Source organism: Copadichromis virginalis, linkage group LG5, assembly GCF_057382275.1.
Source record: "Copadichromis virginalis isolate Kocher_CV1m ecotype Utaka linkage group LG5, C_Virginalis_male_GT1.1, whole genome shotgun sequence".
Classification (NCBI taxonomy): Eukaryota; Metazoa; Chordata; class Actinopteri; order Cichliformes; family Cichlidae; genus Copadichromis; species Copadichromis virginalis.
Window position 1 is genome coordinate 2,597,487 of NC_140622.1, and position 20,121 is coordinate 2,617,607.

Below are 20,121 nucleotides of genomic sequence, written 5' to 3' on the forward strand. Positions count from 1 at the left end.
ACAATCAACAATACAAAACCTAACAGTCATTATCCTGTTTGAGTTTAGACTTGAGCTCTTCTATGAATTCCAGAAGGTTGCTCTATGTTATGCCAGTCCTGGCATTTCAGGTAGACTGGAGTTAGCTTGTGGTGCTACTTCGCTGGTTTTCGAAGTCATGCTGCTTTTCTCTTGATATTTTGGCATGGTTTGTTTATAATATTTGCCTCTTGCACTTCTGTTTCCCTTTTTTGCTGTTTCATTTTTTCCCCTTTACATCAGTAACCAGTTTTTTATTATATAAAACAATCGAATTTAAGCTGGAGCAAGTCGCCCACACATCTGTCTACTCCATCTGCTAACCCAACCCGTTCTCACTCCCGACGCGTAAAATAATGACGATTTGTCACGTCCCTTAACTTCTCATGCTGACGCCTAAGGTACCCTTCCACGTTTTTATGTGACGCTGTGGGTTGTCAATTCATTCCAATATGAACCCGCTCGCGGCGATCAGAGACACTTCGAGCAGAGGCTCCAGCCATCCATTTACTCCAATAATAACCCCGTCACGGCGAAACATGACGCCGTGAAGCACAATCTAACTGGAGAACCGGGTACCCTCTCCGCGAACGGGTTTTTCTCCCTAATGTAATGCTTTCTTTTAATGACATCGTTAACATTTCTCAACAAAAACACGAAAGTATCACTGATAATTCAACAATAAAATCGCTTCATGTTGTGGCCATCACACAGTGTTTTCCAAACCGATTCACGATCTGAAAGTGCGCAGATTTAACGTACATAATCCTTCGTTAGGTTTATTATTTTCATTTCACACGTAAAACACATTTATAGATTCATTCACCACTCCTGCTAGTTTTGGATGCGCTCGGCTCCAGCCAATCAGACCAATTTACGCAGACGCACTAATCCCGTAACTGCACACTACCCATAATCCTCAACCGCCGTCGCTATGGAAATGAAGATGACAACAGCTTGGTGCTACCCGTTATTCCTTTATTTACTCTAAAATAATAACCAGCGATAATACGAAATTAAACTGGCCCAGTGTTTAATTATGTAATTAAAAAATGCAAATTGTAGTATTTTATTTTTTACAAATTGCAATATTTATCTACAGCGCGCCTTTAGCGACACGTCAACAGATCTTAAGCAAGGCGATTGGATGGTTTTTACTGCAATGCATCTTGGGAGTCGTAGTAAATGTATCTTTCAACTCACGGTCCTGCAGCGAAGTTTTCGACTGGACACGAGGCAGATCCTAGCTAAGTAAGTTGTGATAAACTGTGGGTAATTTGCATGTTCACTGAAATATTAATTTCAGTGATATTAAACTGATATTAAACTTGAAATGTTTTCACAGAGCAGTCTGTGTACCAAGAGAACTACTTCTGCAAAAGTTTATTTAAATTTTTTAGTGATGTATTCTCATGTGTAAGACACTTGCTTGGCCACCCAGCTAATGTTAGTACTGCTCTATTTTAGCAATGTATCTTTTCTGTAATCAATTCAGGGTTTTTTTTTTAACCCTATTCACGTAATTAACTCAATATTAACGACTTTAATCTCGTAATTGATTTTTTTTCTAAATATGGTGTAATACTGCCTCGTAATATAAGTTATTTCTTTGGTCATAAATTATTTTTGTAATCGTTTCACCAAAACAGACCTGAAATAATCCCTACATGTTCCATTTTCATTTGCAGAAATGACAAAGCCAAAAACCAAACCATGCCCTTCCTGTCAGGCCCCAAACACCTGCAACAGGAAGACATGCAGTGGATGCCTGGGCAGCCTGAACCTAAAGGAGGGATTGAAAAAAAAACAAGAACAGTTTAAAAACAGTAACTGGGCTGCCTCTGTTTTAAAAAACAGAAATGCGAGCAGGGTGGTTAATTCAGCCCAGTTGTCAGTAAGTTTAAAAGTTCTGATCTAATAAGTGGTTGGTCTGGTAGACAATTCTTTATTAATCACAGTTGTCAATGTTTTCTTGTATATCATGAAGTAAGAAACTAACAAGACATGTATATACACATAAAATATTAATTTATAAAAGAGCATAAATAAAAAAGTTATTCACATCAGAATAACATCATCACACTAAAGACATCCAACTAGAAAAAACTTGTTAAAAACTATTTTTATTCAAGCTACTTCTGATTTTTAATTTAATCGGCTATTAACTGAGAGACAAAACATTTCAAGATGGATTTTATCATACATTTACAGGTTTGGTCACCATAAATACTTTTTAACTATCGACAACAATAAAACAACAAAGATGTGAAACTTAAAGGTTTGTTATACATCAATTTGCTTACATGAAAGACTGGCTGCATGTTTTTCTTTGTTGTTCTTGCAGGTTTCAAAGCTACATGCCCTGGGCTACCAACCAATTCTGTTTCTTGGACAGTTTGACCGTAAGGGCCGTATAGTAGGGGACGTGATCACTCAGATCGAACCAGCGGAAGGTGCTGCACGTGACATCCTCATGAAGATGAGGAAGCTTTATGAACACCTTCTGAGAAGTAAGATATGCTTTGTCCATTATCTGTAACCAGGTGTCCTTATCAGGTAGCCTATCCTAGCTGTCTTTGGGTGATACTCATGGTACACCCTAGATAAGAAGGCAGATCATCACGGGGTACATAGAGACAAACAAGATGGTGAGGATGAGGATAGTTAACAGTCACCAGCTATTCTGTTCTACTCTACTCTATTCTGTTCTATTCTATTATTCAGCCAAGGTTCAGACCAGTAACCTTCTTGCTGTGAGGTGACAGCTGCCCTACGTGTCCTGTTGCTAACATGAAAATAGTGTTATATCTGCCTTATTACCTCCCCATGTGTCGGTCACATCACCAAAGCTAGCCATACTGAACCTCTGGTGTTACCCACCTGAACAATTTTGTATGTGTGTGTGTATAGTATGGTCTTTCACACTCATGTATATACAAATGTAATTTTAAAAATCTTCACAAAAACCAGACCTGATAATTCTCTTCGAGACTTTCTAGTATAACAAATGTTATATAATGTTACCAATATGAACACCAAGATTCTTAAATAACTTATATACTTCTTAAGAGGTTACCTGATTACCTCCCTGAGGTAGTTAGCATCACCATTGTACAAAACTCCTAAGTCACAGTACTAGCTTGAAGTGTCAAATGTTATTCACTACAAAGTCAGGAAAGTAGTGTCATCAGAGGAAAAAGTCATTATCTATCTGGATTTATAGTCACACTCATTAATTTTTTAATGTACAATGTAGAAAAGCACTACAGATGTCACACTACCCTAGAGGGCACTTGTACTGAATTATTTGGGTCAGTGAGTGTGCGAGATGACTTATTTGATGCCAATATTTACCAGTTGTATCTTTAGTAAAAACTTAACTGAAAACATGCAAATCACTACTTATTATGTGTTTATGTGTACTGTACATTTTTTCAACCCATTTTAATGAATGTTTAATATTTAAAATTTTTCAGAATTACAAGCTTCACCTCCTGCTAAAAGTTCTACACCAGCAGCTGGACCATCCTCTGCTGACAGTGTCGATGCTGGACCAGTCCCAGACCCAGAGGCTCTAAACGAGGAATTTATTCTTCATTTAGAGCCTGTACCAACATCTTCCCTCTGTCAGCCTCCTGCATCCTCCTCTTCATCTTTGCTTCCTCCTGCATCCTCCTCTCCATCTCTGCTTCCTCCTGCATCCTCCTCTCCATCTCTGCTTCCTCCTGCATATTCCTCTCTGTCTCTGCTTCCTCCTGCATCCTCCTCTCCATCTCTGCTTCCTCCTGCATCCTCCTCTCCATCTCTGCTTCCTCCTGCATCCTCCTCTCCATCTCTGCTTCCTCCTGCATCCTCCTCTCCATCTCTGCTTCCTCCTGCATCCTCCTCTCCATCTCTGCTTCCTCCTGCATCCTCCTCTCCATCTCTGCTTTCTCCTGCATCCTCCTCTCCATCTCTGCTTCCTCCTGCATCCTCCTCTCCATCTCTGCTTTCTCCTGCATCCTCCTCTCCATCTCCACATCCTGCATCTCCCTCAATTTCTACGGTGTACACCTCGGATGTCCCAAACAAAAAAAGGACAAGGAAAGGTTAGACGTTATGGTATTGTAAATGTACGAAACACATGACATGTTCGTTAAGTTTGTTAAGATTTCTTTTTCTTAATTTTTGCATTTTTTCCAGTTTTACAGAACTCATGTAAATATTTCATTTGTTATTTTTCAGAATGCCGAAAACACCGTACACAGAAGATTTTCAAATATGAAGAGATAGTAGACAGGAGAGTTGTAAATGTAAGTAATTTAGCCTGCTGTTGTGCAGATTTGTTTGCGTCTTTGGACTTCCCGGATTTGAACTGTGCCTGACTGAATATCCATAAGCTTTTGTATTTGATGAATCTACACTAATTCAGCCACTGAGTCAGGATTTCACTCCAAATAGGACATTAAATAAGAACAGACCACCTGATACGACCTGGTCATGCTGCCTTCCTGATGTTTACGTTCTTTAAAGTCCTCCTGACATCATGCTCAGAAGGAGTGATTGATGTGGAGGTGCTCCTTCCCATTCAGTAACATCTGCTTCAGTTAGTTTTTCTTGTGAGCCACAATGTAAGCAGTGTTGCTTTGCTGACATGCACTCGATGCTGGCAGTACAAGCATTGTAGTGGTTCTTATGTTTTTGTAAACTAATTGTATAATATATTGAGCCATTCAATAGTACACAAATGTTTATAAGCTCCTTTTTGTATGCAACTTGCATGTCTTTCTTAATTAATTGTTTGTTTATATCATGTTTTTCAGGAAAAAGAAGAAGTTAAAGTCAAGTGGAAGCCTTGCTCAACATGGTATGTAGTAACAACTTTGTTGGACGGGAACAGACATTCATATTGTTGATAAATAGTTATCAACTCAATTTGAATTCATGTATTTGGACTAAAGTAAATTGGGAGCTTTTAGCTATCGAGCTCCTCTTCTGTGAGGAGCTTGATAGCTGTCCACCTCCAAAGTCCATTATGAGTTTTGGAGGTGGACATGGTCAACACTTTTAAGAGTAGGCATAAGACTTTACTTCTTTATAGAGCTTATAGTTAGGGCTGGTTCAGCTCAGCCCTTAGTTATGCTGTAATAGGACCAGACTGCTGGGGGTTAGTGTCCCCCCCCTCTCTCTCTGTCTCTTTCAGGGTTATGCAGGCTCAGTATTGGTTGAAGATGCAGTCACGTCTCCTTTTACTGAAAACTCTCCCCCTCTCCCTCACCACCATCTGTAAACATACATGTCTCAGTAATGCAGTTCATGCATGTTACTAACTAAACTTCTTCCCTGGAGTTTCTGTGCTCTCTCATCCAGCAGGTTCCAATGGATCGTGGCTGCTGCTGTGGTCCTGCTTGACATCTACTACATATATTAATACTCTCTGACTTGATTTGATTAATTTATATTACAATGAAGGTGTATAAAGCATGACATGAATATAGAAGATATTTCATCCTAAAAAATTGTCATATGTCACAACCTAAATTGTCCTATTTTGTGTGTGGTTGTCGTTGTTGTTTGTTATGTTTTTCTCCTGACAGTGGCAAAGTGTGGGATGACACATGGGAACCTGCGCAGTTTTACACACAGTAAACCAGGCACCACAGGTCGCAGAGATCGCACAGTTCACAGTTTGTAGTTCAGCATAAAAGTTCAAAATAAAATATTTACTATACATTTCAACCAGTGTCAGTCTCTGTTTCACTCTCTAATTGTGGCTTAAGTACCTAACATATTCATGAATCTGATCGATCAATAATATCTTCCCTGCACTCGACATCTCATAGTTTTACATATCAGCCAACATTATTGTCTACATCATCATAAATATAGAAGTGACTTGCTTATTATAACATATTACAAGGTAAAGTAATACTGCACTGCACGTATAGTAAGTAACACCTACTGTGTATGGGAGCCTAAAACAAAGTTAACTGCACCAGTACCAGCTTCAGAACATATTGTATATTATATGTTTCTACTTTTTTGTGATATGTCATGTTTAGATGCAGTGACAATTGCACATTTGGAGTTGTGGTCATATGTGGTCTTTATATACAGGGTATTAAAAAAAAAAGACATTTTTTGCTATTTTTCTTGTTTGTTTGCACAATATTATTGTGTACATATTACATATGTAACATTATTGTTAATATTATTATTAGATATCAAAGATACAATTTGATTGAGGGTTTTCCTGTCATAATTTCAATAAAAATGCAATTACACACGTAAACAATAGGATCAAAATAAACTTTTAAAAAGTCTGTTGATCAAATGCTGATTTTCAAAACATTCTAGAGGAAAACAGAGATAAAATAATCTGAACAGTAACAGTGATTGTGGATGATGATCATGGAGGCTTCAATGGATTATTCTGTTTCAATCAATAGGTTCGTATCTATGACAATAATTTGATAAGTTTAACAGGTTGTTTTAGGCCTGGCAATACAGCAAATATTCACAAACTTTTGTTTTTGAAGAATGTTTATCTTTTTTGGGATGAAGCTATCTGGCAAAATGAGACAACCCTTTTAACCTAATCTTTATGTCTTTTTTGTGGCTATGATACTGGATTTTGGTTTGATGCATATGCAGGTTACAGCTGGGGAATGGCAGTATGTTGTGGATTGATTTGGCATGTTCAACCACTGTTACACCAAACTCTCTCACTTATAACATGATAAAGGCCTCTTACTCAGTGTCATGGATTTTCTATACTTTTGGGGACACAGGGCCAAAGTCTGAGGCAATAAGTCAGATCAAAGAAGGCAATGATTCTAAAATGGGAGTTTACTTATGTCATTATATATATCCAGGAATATGTGCCAGAGGATAGTTGTCATGAAATCAATATTAAATCAAAGTATTCCTTAATTACCACAGCTGACACGAGTTCTCCATAGCTGCCTGCTGTCTCAGGATCTGTCTCCAAAAAGGACCAGGGAGTGCTAACATGTTATGTTCTAAACTGATGAAGAAAATGCACATTAAACATAGTATAAACTTACTGAGTGAAGTAATGTCAAGAGGATTCCTTTAGCTCCTATTGGGTTGGTTCCTTGATCAATGCAATACAGAATCATTAATCTGGTTTTATGTAATGTCCTCAAAACATGTCAAAATGAGGCTCACTAGTCTGTGTGGCCTCCACATGCCTGTATGACCTCCCTACAACACCTGGGCATACTCCTGATGAAGTGGCAGATGCTCTCCTGATGGATCTCCTCCCAGACTCCAGGACTAAAGCATCTGCCCACTCCTGGACATTTTGTGGTGCAGTTGGTGGATGGAGCGAGACATAATGTCCCAGATGTCCTCAATTGGATTCAGTTCTGGGGAATGGGCGGGCCAGTCCACAGCATCAATGCCTTCGTCTTGCAGGAACTGCTGACACACTCCAGCCACATGAGGTCTAGGATTGTCTTGCATTAGGAGGAACCCGGGGCCAACCGCACCAGCATATGGTCTCACAAGGGGTCTGAGGATCTCATCTCAGTACCTAATGGCAGTCAGGCTACCTCTGCCGAACACATGGAGGGCTGTGCTGCTCCCCAAAGAAATGCCACCCCACACCAAAACTGACCCACTGCCAAACTCATGCTGGAGGATGTTGCAGGAAGCAGAAGGTTCTCCACGGCGTCTCCAGACTGTCACAAGTGCTCAGTGTGAACCTGCTTTCATCTGTGAGGAGCACAGGGCGCCAGTGGCAAAGTTGCCAATCTTTGTGTTGTCTGGCAAATGCCAAACATACGGCACTGTGTTGGGCTGTAAGCACAACCCCACCTGTGGACGTCGGGCCCTCATACCACCCTCATGGAGTCCATTTCTGACCGTTTGAGCGGACGTGCACATTTGTGGCCTGCTGGAGGTCATTTTGCACAGCTCTGGCCTTTCTTTCCTACCCCACAGTACCTTCCCTTACCATTTGTTTCCTACTCTTTTACTTCTTCTTTGATAACGGTTGTCTTTCTAGATAAGCAATTTCATTTGCTCTGGGGCGAGTCAATGGCTCGGGTGCATTCTGGGACTGTCAGTTCACCAGTGTGCTGGCATGCTTCTTAACAAACACACCACTACAGCAAACATCTCAGTTGTACTTGTTGATTTCTTCGACAAAACACTGAACAAAAAATTTACTTGTGAGTGTGCTGCCTGGTGCTTTTAAATTTTGTGATTATTTGAGCAGCCCAGAAAGCATCCCATAAATTAAATTATGTTATCGTATCTGAACATGTACACTAGTCATTAAATTAGATGGGAAATAATGATTCAGGGTAAACAACTGCACCAAGGAAATTCCATTTTTCTTCTCAAAATGTAAAATGTCTGTTGAAAAATCACATTGAACAGAGATGTGATTAACTTTTTATTTTACCAAACATAACATCAATGATGACACAATCAGTCTTCATCAGAAGTGCTCAAATCACTCTCAGTGGCATCGTCTGAAATGTCCTCCTCCTCCTCCGAGTCCATTTCCAGGAGTGGTTGGTGGCTGAGGATTCTCTTGTACATGTCCTTTACTTTGAGCATTTCAGCTTTCAGTTCACTTTGTTTTTTTAAAACCAGGCTACAGAGTCCCTTCTGTGCATCCTCCGACATGCCAACAAAGGAGGCTGTAAAAAGAACAAAACAAATAAATATGAGAAAAGTAAAAAAAACAAACAACAAAAAAACATCACCTCATAAACACAATGAATTAGGATGCTGTAATTAAACATTTTTTTAAAAGGGAGAAGGCAGTGTTAGCTAGCAATCTAGATATAGGTAAAAGATCCAGTAAGACTTTAGCATCTGCTCTTATTTTCAATCGATTCATCAAAAAATTAATAAATAAATAAAGTGCTTACAGTCTGAGGAGATTGTCCCCAACACCACAGAACGCATTCGCAACACTGTCCAGTGATGCCGCATCTCCCTGCAAAGGATCATCTCCTCCTCTCTCAGGCGCCTCACAGCCATCACCTTCTCAAAGACCTTTCTCTTTGTCCGGAGGTCAGCAGCAGCTACAGTTTAACAACATCAGATGGGAAAACATAGCAGCATATTATGATTCAAGAACAAAACATTCAACTACTGCTCAGATACTGGGAGCTTGTTTAAAAAGGATATTTATAAATCAAGAGCTTACGTTCACTTGTGCTCTGCCAGGGCCAAATATCGGTCTGCATGAGGGCATCACTGGATACGATTTGCTTTGTTGGTTCTGCGAGCTTGTTGTAGTCGTCAACAGCAGCCGCCAAGCGTTTCTTCTCAACTAAGATGACCTTGCGAATTCTGTGTCGCCTCTTGTTGCTATCTGTAAATAATCATAAAAAATTCACACCTTCACATAATGTATATAGTTTCATTTTAATCTACACTCATCAATTTGTTTGCTAGAACAAATCACATCCAGCTTAAACAAACCTGGATCTGATTTGATTCTGTTTACAAAGTAGCTGCACAAGCTGTACAAACTGAGCATCAAACGGTCCGTTTCAAAGAAACTGGGACGTACCATTTTGTCTGTAAAGACTTTGTGTTCGCACTCTGATGATGACGACAAGCTCCTCTATTCGTGCCTGCAACGCTCCAAGGCTGCCATCAGTTTGATCACTTTCTAAGTGAGAGGAATATTAATCAGAATACAGGATGAGTAACAGTCACCAAACTACAGTGGACTCTGTAATCACTGACTTGATGACATTCATTATAAGACATCTGGAGCCTTCATGTGCTGCCATCTCATGATAATCATGAGATAACAAGTATGTTGGTGTTCAGGTTTATAAAACCAACTAGTACGACATCATTTCAACCCAGGTTCTATCCAATTTGATGAAACGCAACAACTCTGCCATAAATTTGCTTTTCCAAGGCTTATTTTTCATTGTTTGTTGACACTGTCAGAAAGATCTTAACTCTAAGTTCTTTAATGAGGCCATGGTGGGTCCTATTGTTATACATGAGTGCATTATATTGAGACTCACCTTCAGCCCATTTCTGCACATCGGCCACCCATTGCTGCAGTGTGTCGTCATCCACACCCAGCTCATTTCTGGTCGCATTCAGGCTCTCCACTTGTTCTCTAAGGATCCTTATGATCTAAGAATGCATTCATAAATGTCATTCATATTGACATTAAAAGAGTACTGGTGTTTTCCCCCCATTACCACACACATTAAAATGGGTGTTGAAAAAATGACCTTTAGATATCGCTGGCTCAAAGTGCGGCCCAGTTGTTCCACTTTCCTTTTGTTCCACCCCAAAGCCAGGAGGGTCAGCATGTCTGTTCGCCCTGCATTTCAGTTAGTATACAAATTAGAATTAATGAGCAGGAGACTGAGTGGAATCTCAGACACGGACACACACCTGCTTTAGACATGTACTTCGTTGTGATGGCCGCCCTAGACAGGAAACTGTTTACTTGTTCCACCTCTTCTCCAACTGTTGAACCGGCCCCATCCTGAAACGCACCTCCCCATTTGATCTATAGAAAGGAGGTCACAATACATGACTGCTGAATTCATTCAACCTTATAACAAAATGTCTCAAACTAATCCAAAACTACAAGCTGCAGTATACCTCGCATTTCCAAGTGTGAGCCTTTGCATGCATGACAGAGAGAAAAGGACGCATTGACAAGAGGTTCCTCAGCTCAGGGCACTGCTGAGCCACCTTGGTTAAATAGGGGAAATATTTACAGGCCACATCGGAGCAAAGGAACGTAATATGTCCTGGGATGCTAGCTGCCAACTTCCTCTGGAGAAAAAGGGGGTAAGCAAAGATCTCCCCTCGAAACATGTTCAATGCAGCTAAGAGGACTCCGTGGCGACAAACAGCTATTTCCATGCCCTCCTCATCCAACTTCCCAGTGGACTTTTTGGACGACTCCTTTGCTGCAGTCCAAGATGAAGATCCGCACAACCCTTTCCCCGGGACCTATACACTCAAAGATTTTAACATAAAAGACATGACATGATTAAGCCCTATCAGGGACAAACTTTTTAAAACAAACGCATAACAATTAGCTGAATTAGCCTCGAGTCACACAAGACCTCAGATCTCCCCAGGACAGCACTGATAACACAAAATAAAAATCATGTTGTTTTTTTTAAATACACATGGTGACAAAATTAAGTAAACATTAAGATAAAATAAAGTAAATAGTATTACGACAACACCAAGAGAAAAATAAAAAAAATATCGACCCATCCATATATGTCCACACACACACACACACACACACACACACACACACACACACACACACACACACACACACGTATATGGTTACGGCATTAACGTCATTTTAACAAGATTAACGCTAACAGCACTAATATATATATGTGTATCTTACATGATTTGTGTGTCTCTGGATGTATTTCACAAACTCAGCAACTTCCTCATCTTTTTCAATGAAGACACCTTCAAAGTTCCCCTGCTCTGAAGTGCTGAACGAACACAGTGACAGTTGTTTGAAAAGAAACATTAAAATACATTTTTCTACAAATCCATATTTGACTTATGTACACAATGCATAACGTACCTTGCATTAGACTGAAAGCGATAAAGCTTGCGGTTTCCATCAACTGAGACGGCAAGCATGTCTGGAGTGCAGGCAGGGCAGCTAAAGCAGGGCTCCTTGCACATCTTGTCCACCTCAAACTTTACAGCACTCCACTCCAAGAAACTTTTACTGAAGGCATCAGCTGATATTCGGCCATTCTTTTACATAGAGGACATACAACAGAATATTCAAGGACAGTCATCATAAACATTGATTTGCACAATTTCCTTAAACTTAGCAAATTTAGAAACTCACCCTTCCAAAATGGGCTGTTCGTTCATCCAGCATTTTGACAAATGCCTTAAGTGACATCCCTGGTGCAGCCTTCTTAATGTCATAGAAAGACTGAAAGACATCCATTGAAAACAGGGTGCAGAAATTTAAGGTGCCAGGCCAATATCCACTACCCAGGATGTCCTTAACTGAGGGGGACCACATTAGGCCACAGCTGGTGCAGCTCACCACTGGCAGTGCAAGGTTATAACGGCCTTTAGAAAGGATAAGGATAAATTCAGTCATGGCTCAAAGCATTCATTTTTTTCATGTTGTTTTCAAATCGGTCTGGTAAATCCAAATGACCTTTGACAGGTGCCCACATATACTGCGGGCCGAGGGTAATTAAAACCAAGATAGCAATGCACAATTTGCAATAAAACCTCCAAACACATCTATTGTGTATGTAGTGTGTGACAAAAGGGCAACTTACCATTTATGGTTACAAGAGCCACAATTGCGCCGGGTGAAACCTCAACGTTACCTGCTGGGCAGTCACACACATGGTCTGGCCTTTGCACAGGCAACAGCCGAACTAACATTAAAACACACAATATATATAAAAAGAATTAGAAATTAACTGATACACAATAAATATACAATAACAGCACCCACTCATACTCATACATAGCAAGAAATGGTCTTGGCTGAGGTTCACTCTGTGCATCATTCTACGCAATTAACAAGGAAAAAAGGGAACACCTAAAATACAGTCTATGATTAAAGCAAAGATTATAAAACATGTTAAGTTAACCAACTTAATTTGACATAAACTTAAAAAAAAAATTCAAATAACATAACGTTTACTCCGTACAAAATATTAGACAAGCGTGTTCCCTCTTTAACAACTGTTTCCACTAAAAATGTTACCTGCATATCTTGAAGGAGTTCGTCAGCAGCCTGAAGCTCTTCCTCCAGCTCGGGATCCTCTGAATCACTCATTTTCAAGCTAAAGAGGAAAGAGATTTTTGCAGAACTCAGTGACATAAACACATAACTAACGCAATTCAAATGATTTTCAGTCTTGGCGCTCCGGTTAATGTTAGCAATTAACGTTAGCATCATCAGTTTGTAAAGAGCTAGCAGAACTCTTAGCGCAAAAACTGCTTTACGCACCATGTGAGGGTATTTTGCAGCACACAAGTCCTTTAACGTTTGTAATAGATTTAATCCATCATCGTTGGATTAAATGGCTAATGCTGCAGTAGACACGTGTAGTCGTTACCTAGCAAGCATGCTGACGGTAGCTGTAGCCATTTTTAAATACATTACACCGTTTCCGAGATCAGTCACCTCTGTTTGTTTGAAGCTTTTATGAAAAAACAAACTTTGAAACACACATCAAGGTATTACTTTAAATATATGTATTTTTTACATACCTGCATTAGAATCAATCAGTTCCGCCTCATTTTCTTATTCTTATAAATGGGTCTCTCCGTTCTCCCATCAGCCTTTGCTTACACAGGTTGCGTCTGATTGGCTGGAGCCGAGCGCGTCCAAAACTACAGGAGTGGTGAATGAATCTATAAATGTGTTTTACGTGTGAAATGAAAATAATAAACCTAACAAAGGATTATGTACGTTAAATCTGCGCACTTTCAGATCGTGAATCAGTTTGGAAAACACTGTGTGATGGCCACAACATGAAGCGATTTTATTGTTGAATTATCAGTGATACTTTCGTGTTTTTGTTGAGAAATGTTAACGATGTCATTAAAAGAAAGCATTAAATTAGGGAGAAAAACCCGTTCGCGGAGAGGGTACCCGGTTCTCCAGTTAGATTGTGCTTCACAGCGTCATGTTTCGCCGTGACGGGGTTATTATTGGAGTAAATGGATGGCTGGAGCCTCTGCTCGAAGCGTCTCTGATCGCCGCGAGCGGGTTCATATTGGAATGAATTGACAACCCACAGCGTCACATAAAAACGTGGAAGGGTACCTTAGGCGTCAGCATGAGAAGTTAAGGGACGTGACAAATCGTCATTATTTTACGCGTCGGGAGTGAGAACGGGTTGGCTAACCAGACGTCCCCATTTATTTAATTTTTTTTACTATATTTTTACAATGCACTCGGCTCTTCATATACAATTTACAGTTAAGTAATACACAATGAGTTGCTCAGTCCTGCTTTTTTTCTATAGTGTGTATCTTTTGATTTGAAAAGGAATATGTTTGTACCTGGGTGCCTCATTATCCCTGCAATCACTACTGGTTTGCCCCTCTGAAATCATCACTGTAGAAAATAAAGGTTTTATTACCATATTACTGAATTTATTTTCAATACAATGTCTGTAGCACTAAGCTTATCTTACAAGTAGCAGAACCATGCAATCCCTTTTTTGAGATTAGTGTACGTTCCACACCTTGCCCAACCTTTGTACTGACTAAATACACATTGCTTTGGTCTTTGTTGGGTGGCTGTAGCTCAGGTGGCAGAGCAGGTCCGCCACTAATCAGAAGGTCGGTGGTTCGATCCCAGGCTGCCTCCTGGCTGCATGACAAATATCCTTGGGCAAGATACTAACCCCGTGTTTGCCTGCTGGTGATGGTCAGAGGGCCTGGTGGTGCCAGTGTCTGGCAGCCTCGCCTCTGTCAGTGTGCCCCAGGGTGGGTGTGGCTACAATGTAGCTTGCCATCACCTGTGTGTGTGAATGGGTGGATGACTGAATGTAGTGTGAAGCGCTTTGGGGTCCTTAGGGACTAAGTGAAGCGCTATACAAATACAGGCCATTTGTCTTTATTCCTTCATCAGGGAAATAATTTTGCCTTGAACTTTGAGATCAAAATCACAGGAGCATTAGTATCTTACAGCTTTGACCCTTCGTTACAGGACCACAAACTGTAGTTGAGGGTAGAGACCTGCATGTTTTGCCATTGCACTGCTGGCAGTCTAAATTCATGCAGTCATCAGTAACCTTGTTAGAGACTGCACATGGGCCTTTAATGGTCTTTAAAGTCAAACTGAATTTTGTGACTGAATGTAATAGTGTTTAGATTTAAATAGTATTTTCTTAGTCTTAGTTCCCATAATCCAGTAGATCATCAATGTCTAGTAACTGCAACGGGACATGGATTCATCAAATTCACTTTGTTAACAAAGGATTCTTCCCTATTTTATATATGTGATGAATCTCAGAGCAAGTAGTTTATAGTTTTACTTCATTAAGTTGCCAATCATGTCTCTAGTTCTAATAGTAAGAAAACCTGAGTATAGCTTGTACTCAAATGTACATGTACAATAAATAGTAGCTTGGAGGTTTCTGATTCGCATCACCATAATTACTGTTCTATTATTGTTTGAGTAGGTTGACCAAACTCATTAAGTAAATAGGTCTATAATTTATTTCAGTCAATACCTTATTGTCAGTGAAGGTGCACATATACTGATTGGAAACAGGCTCCAGGGGACTAGAGCTAACAGGCTGAATAAATTTACTGTGTCAGGTTACAGGCAACACCAGTCTTTGCAAATGCTTATTGGGATTCGTTTGGTTTCAGCTATTTAGGAGGGTGATGTCCCCGTAGGTTACATTTGAGATCAAATCGAATGACTGCCAGGTTGCTCTGTTCCTGCCTGTTTTTCTTACACATTGATACATGAACTCTGAGAAATCTTTGTTGGACATGAATATTAATGGTAGTCCAACATACAGTTGGTATGTATTTATATTTCATATATTGCATATTTCATCTGTCTTCTTCCAGTCCCCTCACCATAACCAGAGTGCAGCAGGGCTCTGTAGAATACCAATTCAAGTCCCATTGTCTGCTGGTTTCATTGGTCACATCAAGACTGAGGCATACATCCTCTGGTTACATGTTCGTCTTACTCTTGATTTTCTCTGAGGAGTAAATCATTGGGAAGGCAGTTGGTAGTTGCACAAGACTGCATCAGGTTTTTTCTTTATTTTGTTCCATTCCCAAGAAATACTCAAGTTCAAATTCCTGAATACACTGAAACATTTACTAGACTAGAACTACGAATAAAAAGAGAGACAAAGAAAATATATAAAGACAAATAAATTGCAACTAGTAAACAAATCCTGTGCTTGACTGCTGTACTTAAGTTTCAAAATGATCTTCAGTGAGTCTTATGTACAGCTAGGATGCTCCTGAGAATTCAGTCTCCCCTTTGTTACGGAATAAATATATATTCTTAGTGCTTAATTTCTGATTATATTGTTTTATATATTTTAATAATAAAGGCCTGTAAAGCAAGGCCAACTTTGACTCACAAACCAAGTGCTCAGCCAGACTGAAAAACAGGAAGTTTAGTGTAGAGCTGCAGGGGCAATATTAAGAACAGGAAACCAGACAGAAAAAGCGGAACTAGTAACACAGAAGGAGTTGTTTTTATCGAAACTATGTGTGCCGTGTAAAGGACCAAAATAACGCCTTTATGAGACACATTTTTGGCTTCTAATGTTAGAGATTCTGCAACCGGCTTTGGGCTGTGCAGGGCTCTCTCTTCCGGAAGATGATTGAATAAAGAATTTATTTTTTTTAGGGTTTTAGGTTTTCTCTGTTCTATCATGGGGATCAAAGAATCAGGTTTAATCCCTTTTATGTGGAAACGTTGTCATATGTAAGCAGTAGTCATGTGCGGTACCACTGATTTCCTTTCCGATCCGATACCAAGTAATATTCAGGGTGGTATCGACGACACTGATCCGATACTGATACTCTGTACAAAAACTTAATGTTTCATTGTATTTCATAATACAATATAGAATTGTATTATGTAATTGTAATAATAGAGCTTCATAATGATTACAGGACATCAGACTACTTGTTCTTATTGCTTAATAATGCAGAATTATCATATAGAAATAAAAAAAAAACTTGAAGTTGTGCTATTTGAACACCTTGCCTGCCTGCAGCACTAATGGACTCAGTGAGAGACGTCTGTCTCGCCCTAGCAGCACCTGTCCCTCTCCTCCTCTTATTGTTTGTTATTCCTTTTCCATTTTTTAACAAACGTTTCGAGACAGAATGACTTTGATCTATAACTTTTTAAGTTAGTAAATGTAGAGAGTGAAGCACTGCTTAAAAACTGGAGGTAGGCTAGGCCAGATGGCTCCCCGGAGTAGGTCGACTGAAGTTGTATGTGGCGTGGTGTGGTTAGTGGTCAGCAGGTACTCGTGCTTCCACTGACAGTCCAAAGACATGCACTTAGTGGGGTTAGGTTACTTGGTGATTCTAAATTCCCCACAGGTGTAAATGTGAGTGTGAATGGTCATTTGTTAGCCTTGTGTCAGGGTGTACCCTGCTTCTCACCCTATGGCAGCTGGCATAGACTCCAGCCGTGAATAAGACATACATCTATGTGAGCTTTTGAAGCACGGCACTGTTGTCCCAAAACATCTATTTGTGTCTTTCCAACTGAGCTCCATCTTAGTGGTCTTTGTTCTGTCTGTGATAGGGAAGCTGGACATAAATACTAGACTCTTGGAATAAAAGTTCAACTTTATTTAGAACAAATAATAATAATCCAGTAATATGTAGAGGCAAACATCTTTGGGGTGCAAACAACATTCTGCTCAGACCTCTGTCTTGGAAGATGATTTTCCTACACAAAAGAGAATAATGGTAAGTTCCAGTAAAGAATGTCAACTGCCCACTGTCCGTGTAACAAAGTCTTTCAGAAGAATCAGAAGGTGAGACACGAGTGTGCTCATCAACACCAGGTGCATGGGAGGGACTCCTCCTCTGTAAACAAAGGCATGATTAAATCGTGCACACAAACACTCACAGGTCCAGGAGGAGAGAAACAGATACAAAGTTGAATCAGACCAGGAAGGTCATGACAGTGCTGTATTTTGGCAAAATGTGACATTTTCACAAATTAAAAAAAATGAACTGAATGTAGTAGCTATACCACTACTGTAAAGCTGAGAGATTGGGCTAAAGAATTGTGTGTATTTCTGGATTTATTCAGACTTTATTTAGACTTTTTACTGGCTGCAGTGAGTCTCACCTTTCGACATGGTACCTTCTTCTTCCTGAGCCAGCATTCTATTAACCTTAACTAGTAATAACTCCATGAATTTCTTCACAAACAAAATGTTAACTTTTACAGGGGACAGTATTCATAAACATCTAATGGATCAATCGTTACATACAGCTACCTTCAATCCTCTTAATATTTATTTCGTCTCTCTAATTGATCTTTCTGAGTAAATTTCAATAATCACTTCCGCTAAATCATGAATGTGTCTTATTAGACTCCATTCCCATAAGACTGCTCAAAGAAGTCCTACTATTGATCAGAGTGTGAATCTTAAATATAATGCAGATTTACTCAGCTTTATCTATCCATGAAGCCAGATGAGACACACAGTGAGTTAATCTGCAGGTATGTCTTTAGACATAAAGACCTGGATGACCAGTTATTTCCTGCCTTCTAAATTCAGATTAAACTGAGCTTATTGTACTCAGCTCTAAAAATCTTAGAAACCTGGAGTCTAACGAGATACTCTACAGCACAGGTGTCGAACTCCAGGCCTCGAGGGCCGGAGTCCTGCAGGCTTTAGATGTGTCCTTGATCCAACACAGCTGATTTAAATGGCTTAATGACCTCCTAAAAATGTCCTGAAGTTCTCCAGAAGCCTGGTAATGAACTAATCATGTGATTCAGGTTAGGGCTGCTCAATTAATCGAATTTTAATCACGATTACGATCTGGGCTTTCAACGATCATTAAAAATGACTGAGCCGATTATTAGCCCCTCCCTCATTTATCCGCGACACCTTAAAGGCCGGTCCGTGAAAATATTGTCGGGCATAAACCGGTCCGTGGTGCAAAAAAGGTTGGCGACCGCTGATTAAGAGGACCCGAGGGAAGCTCGGAAAGCTAAGCAGAAGTTATTTGGAGAGTGACTGCCGTTGGTTGAAAAGAGTTAAAAAAAAAAAAAACTTCAGTGGTGTTGCACACTATGTTATATTATTTTTTTAAAGTCATTGTTAACCCTTTAAAGCCGGTCAGAGCGGCACGCTCCGTTTTGCGTAACTATTTTTAAATCCCTGTAGAACCTGAACCGTGTAAGCTAGCGCAATAATTTGTTTTGCATATGAAACCGGAGGAGTTGTACTTACATCTGATGCCATCAGCTTGTCCTCGGTCACGGTTTCGTTCCACATATAGCTTTGCAAAAATTGCATAAAAAGCGCTTGCAGGAACAAAAACATAATATTCCAGAAACACGCTTTGCCGATCCGATCAGCTGTTCGTAACACTTCCCACAGTGAAATGATGCACCTGCTGTTTTCTTTGCAAATTTGCATCATAGGATTGTTTTTTGTTTTTCCTGCAGTATATAAAAATTGCTGTATCTCCAAAATAAAACTATGAAGACACTCAAAATAAATTTCCTGTTGTTGTAAACTATTTTTTTGCAACTTTATTGTATTTAAAGTTTTGAGGGATAAACCTCTTAAATTTCTCCAAGTAGAAATATATGTAAACAAAACAAAAGCGATTTTCAATTTTTTTTGTAGTTTATTGCACTTTTTTGCAATTTATGTAATTACTATGCACTTAATGCATACATATTATTAAAATATGGGCTATAACAGTTGTATTGATGTATAGCAACTTGAAATGCTCCCACAAATGGCACTACAGCATGTAAAAAAATAATATAAGCTCTGGTGGACTTGGTTCTATAGTAGGTCTTAAAGGGTTAAATAAATATCGTCAAATAATCGTGATCTCAATTTCAGTGAAAATAATCGTGATTATCATTTTTGCCATAATCGAGCAGCCCTAATTCAGGTGTGCTGACCCTGGGTGTTATCGAAGGACACCAGCCCTCGAGGCCTGGAGTTGGACACCCCTGCTCTAGAGTGTTAGTGTAGGTCATCACCTTGGCCTCAACTAACACTGGTTGGTAATTCTAAGTTGTGACATTACAATAAACCATTTTGTTGCTCTTCAAAATCAGCAGTCTACCTCAGATGAAGGCTGAGACTTGGTTTCACTACACTGGTATCAGCAGCTGGTGTGTCAGGGGAATACAAATCAATTAGAAATTTCTGCTAGCACACAAACTTGTTTTTCGGAGTCTCTGGTGCACTAACCAGCTGGTGGATCCTATTGTGTTTACTTCTTTATCCAGCTCAGGTTAGCCATCACATAAGTCATTTTCTCTCCAAGGAGGATCTGCCATCTGCTAGATATTCATTCAGTCTGCAGAGAGAAGGCATCCTGAGACAAAGGCAGGCAGATTGTCTACACAGTAAT

At 39.7% G+C, this 20,121-nt stretch overlaps 3 protein-coding genes across 6 annotated transcripts in view; 2 read left to right on the forward strand and 1 right to left on the reverse strand.

Moving 5' to 3' along the window:
• LOC146708743 (receptor-type tyrosine-protein phosphatase gamma-like) overlaps window positions 1-20,121 on the forward strand; it is a 372,141-nt gene that overhangs the window by 168,940 nt on the left and 183,080 nt on the right. The gene's annotated exons all lie outside the window — the stretch shown is intronic.
• On the forward strand, window positions 891-5,736 carry LOC146708747 (uncharacterized). 2 transcript variants are annotated; one of them, XM_085455576.1, is made up of 7 exons: window positions 891-1,269; window positions 1,707-1,912; window positions 2,363-2,528; window positions 3,495-4,106; window positions 4,243-4,310; window positions 4,821-4,864; window positions 5,595-5,736. In XM_085455576.1, exons 2-7 carry the CDS (start codon window positions 1,709-1,711, stop codon window positions 5,644-5,646), a joined length of 1,146 nt encoding a protein of 381 aa, XP_085311702.1. In that variant the 5' UTR covers window positions 891-1,269; window positions 1,707-1,708; the 3' UTR covers window positions 5,647-5,736. The 2 variants fall into 2 exon arrangements, with proteins under 2 accessions (XP_085311702.1, XP_085311703.1); XM_085455577.1 differs by lacking the exon at window positions 891-1,269 and having other exon boundaries at window positions 1,587-1,912.
• On the reverse strand, window positions 8,410-12,436 carry LOC146708748 (uncharacterized). Its single transcript, XM_085455569.1, has 12 exons — window positions 12,315-12,436; window positions 11,864-12,096; window positions 11,588-11,766; window positions 11,399-11,492; window positions 10,624-10,980; window positions 10,411-10,528; window positions 10,245-10,336; window positions 10,029-10,143; window positions 9,557-9,658; window positions 9,188-9,355; window positions 8,907-9,062; window positions 8,410-8,672 (listed from the first exon to the last, which is right to left on the reverse strand). The coding sequence occupies exons 1-12, from the start codon at window positions 12,421-12,423 to the stop codon at window positions 8,458-8,460; spliced, it is 1,938 nt and encodes a 645-aa protein (XP_085311695.1). The 5' UTR covers window positions 12,424-12,436; the 3' UTR covers window positions 8,410-8,457.

Bases quoted from the DNA above. Each gene is read 5' to 3' on its own strand.
- LOC146708747 (XM_085455576.1), top strand. From the start codon at position 1,709: ATGACAAAGCCAAAAACCAAACCATGCCCTTCCTGTCAGGCCCCAAAC. The intron at 4,107-4,242 runs GTTAGACGTTAT...GTTATTTTTCAG, and splicing joins CAAAAAAAGGACAAGGAAAG to AATGCCGAAAACACCGTACA. The intron at 4,865-5,594 runs GTATGTAGTAAC...TTCTCCTGACAG, and splicing joins TGGAAGCCTTGCTCAACATG to TGGCAAAGTGTGGGATGACA.
- LOC146708748 (XM_085455569.1), bottom strand. From the start codon at position 12,423: ATGTTAGTTCGGCTGTTGCCTGTGCAAAGGCCAGACCATGTGTGTGAC. The intron at 10,337-10,410 runs GTGTGTGTCCGT...ACTGAAATGCAG, and splicing joins GAAGTACATGTCTAAAGCAG to GGCGAACAGACATGCTGACC. The intron at 9,063-9,187 runs GTAAGCTCTTGA...GTTAAACTGTAG, and splicing joins CTGGCAGAGCACAAGTGAAC to CTGCTGCTGACCTCCGGACA.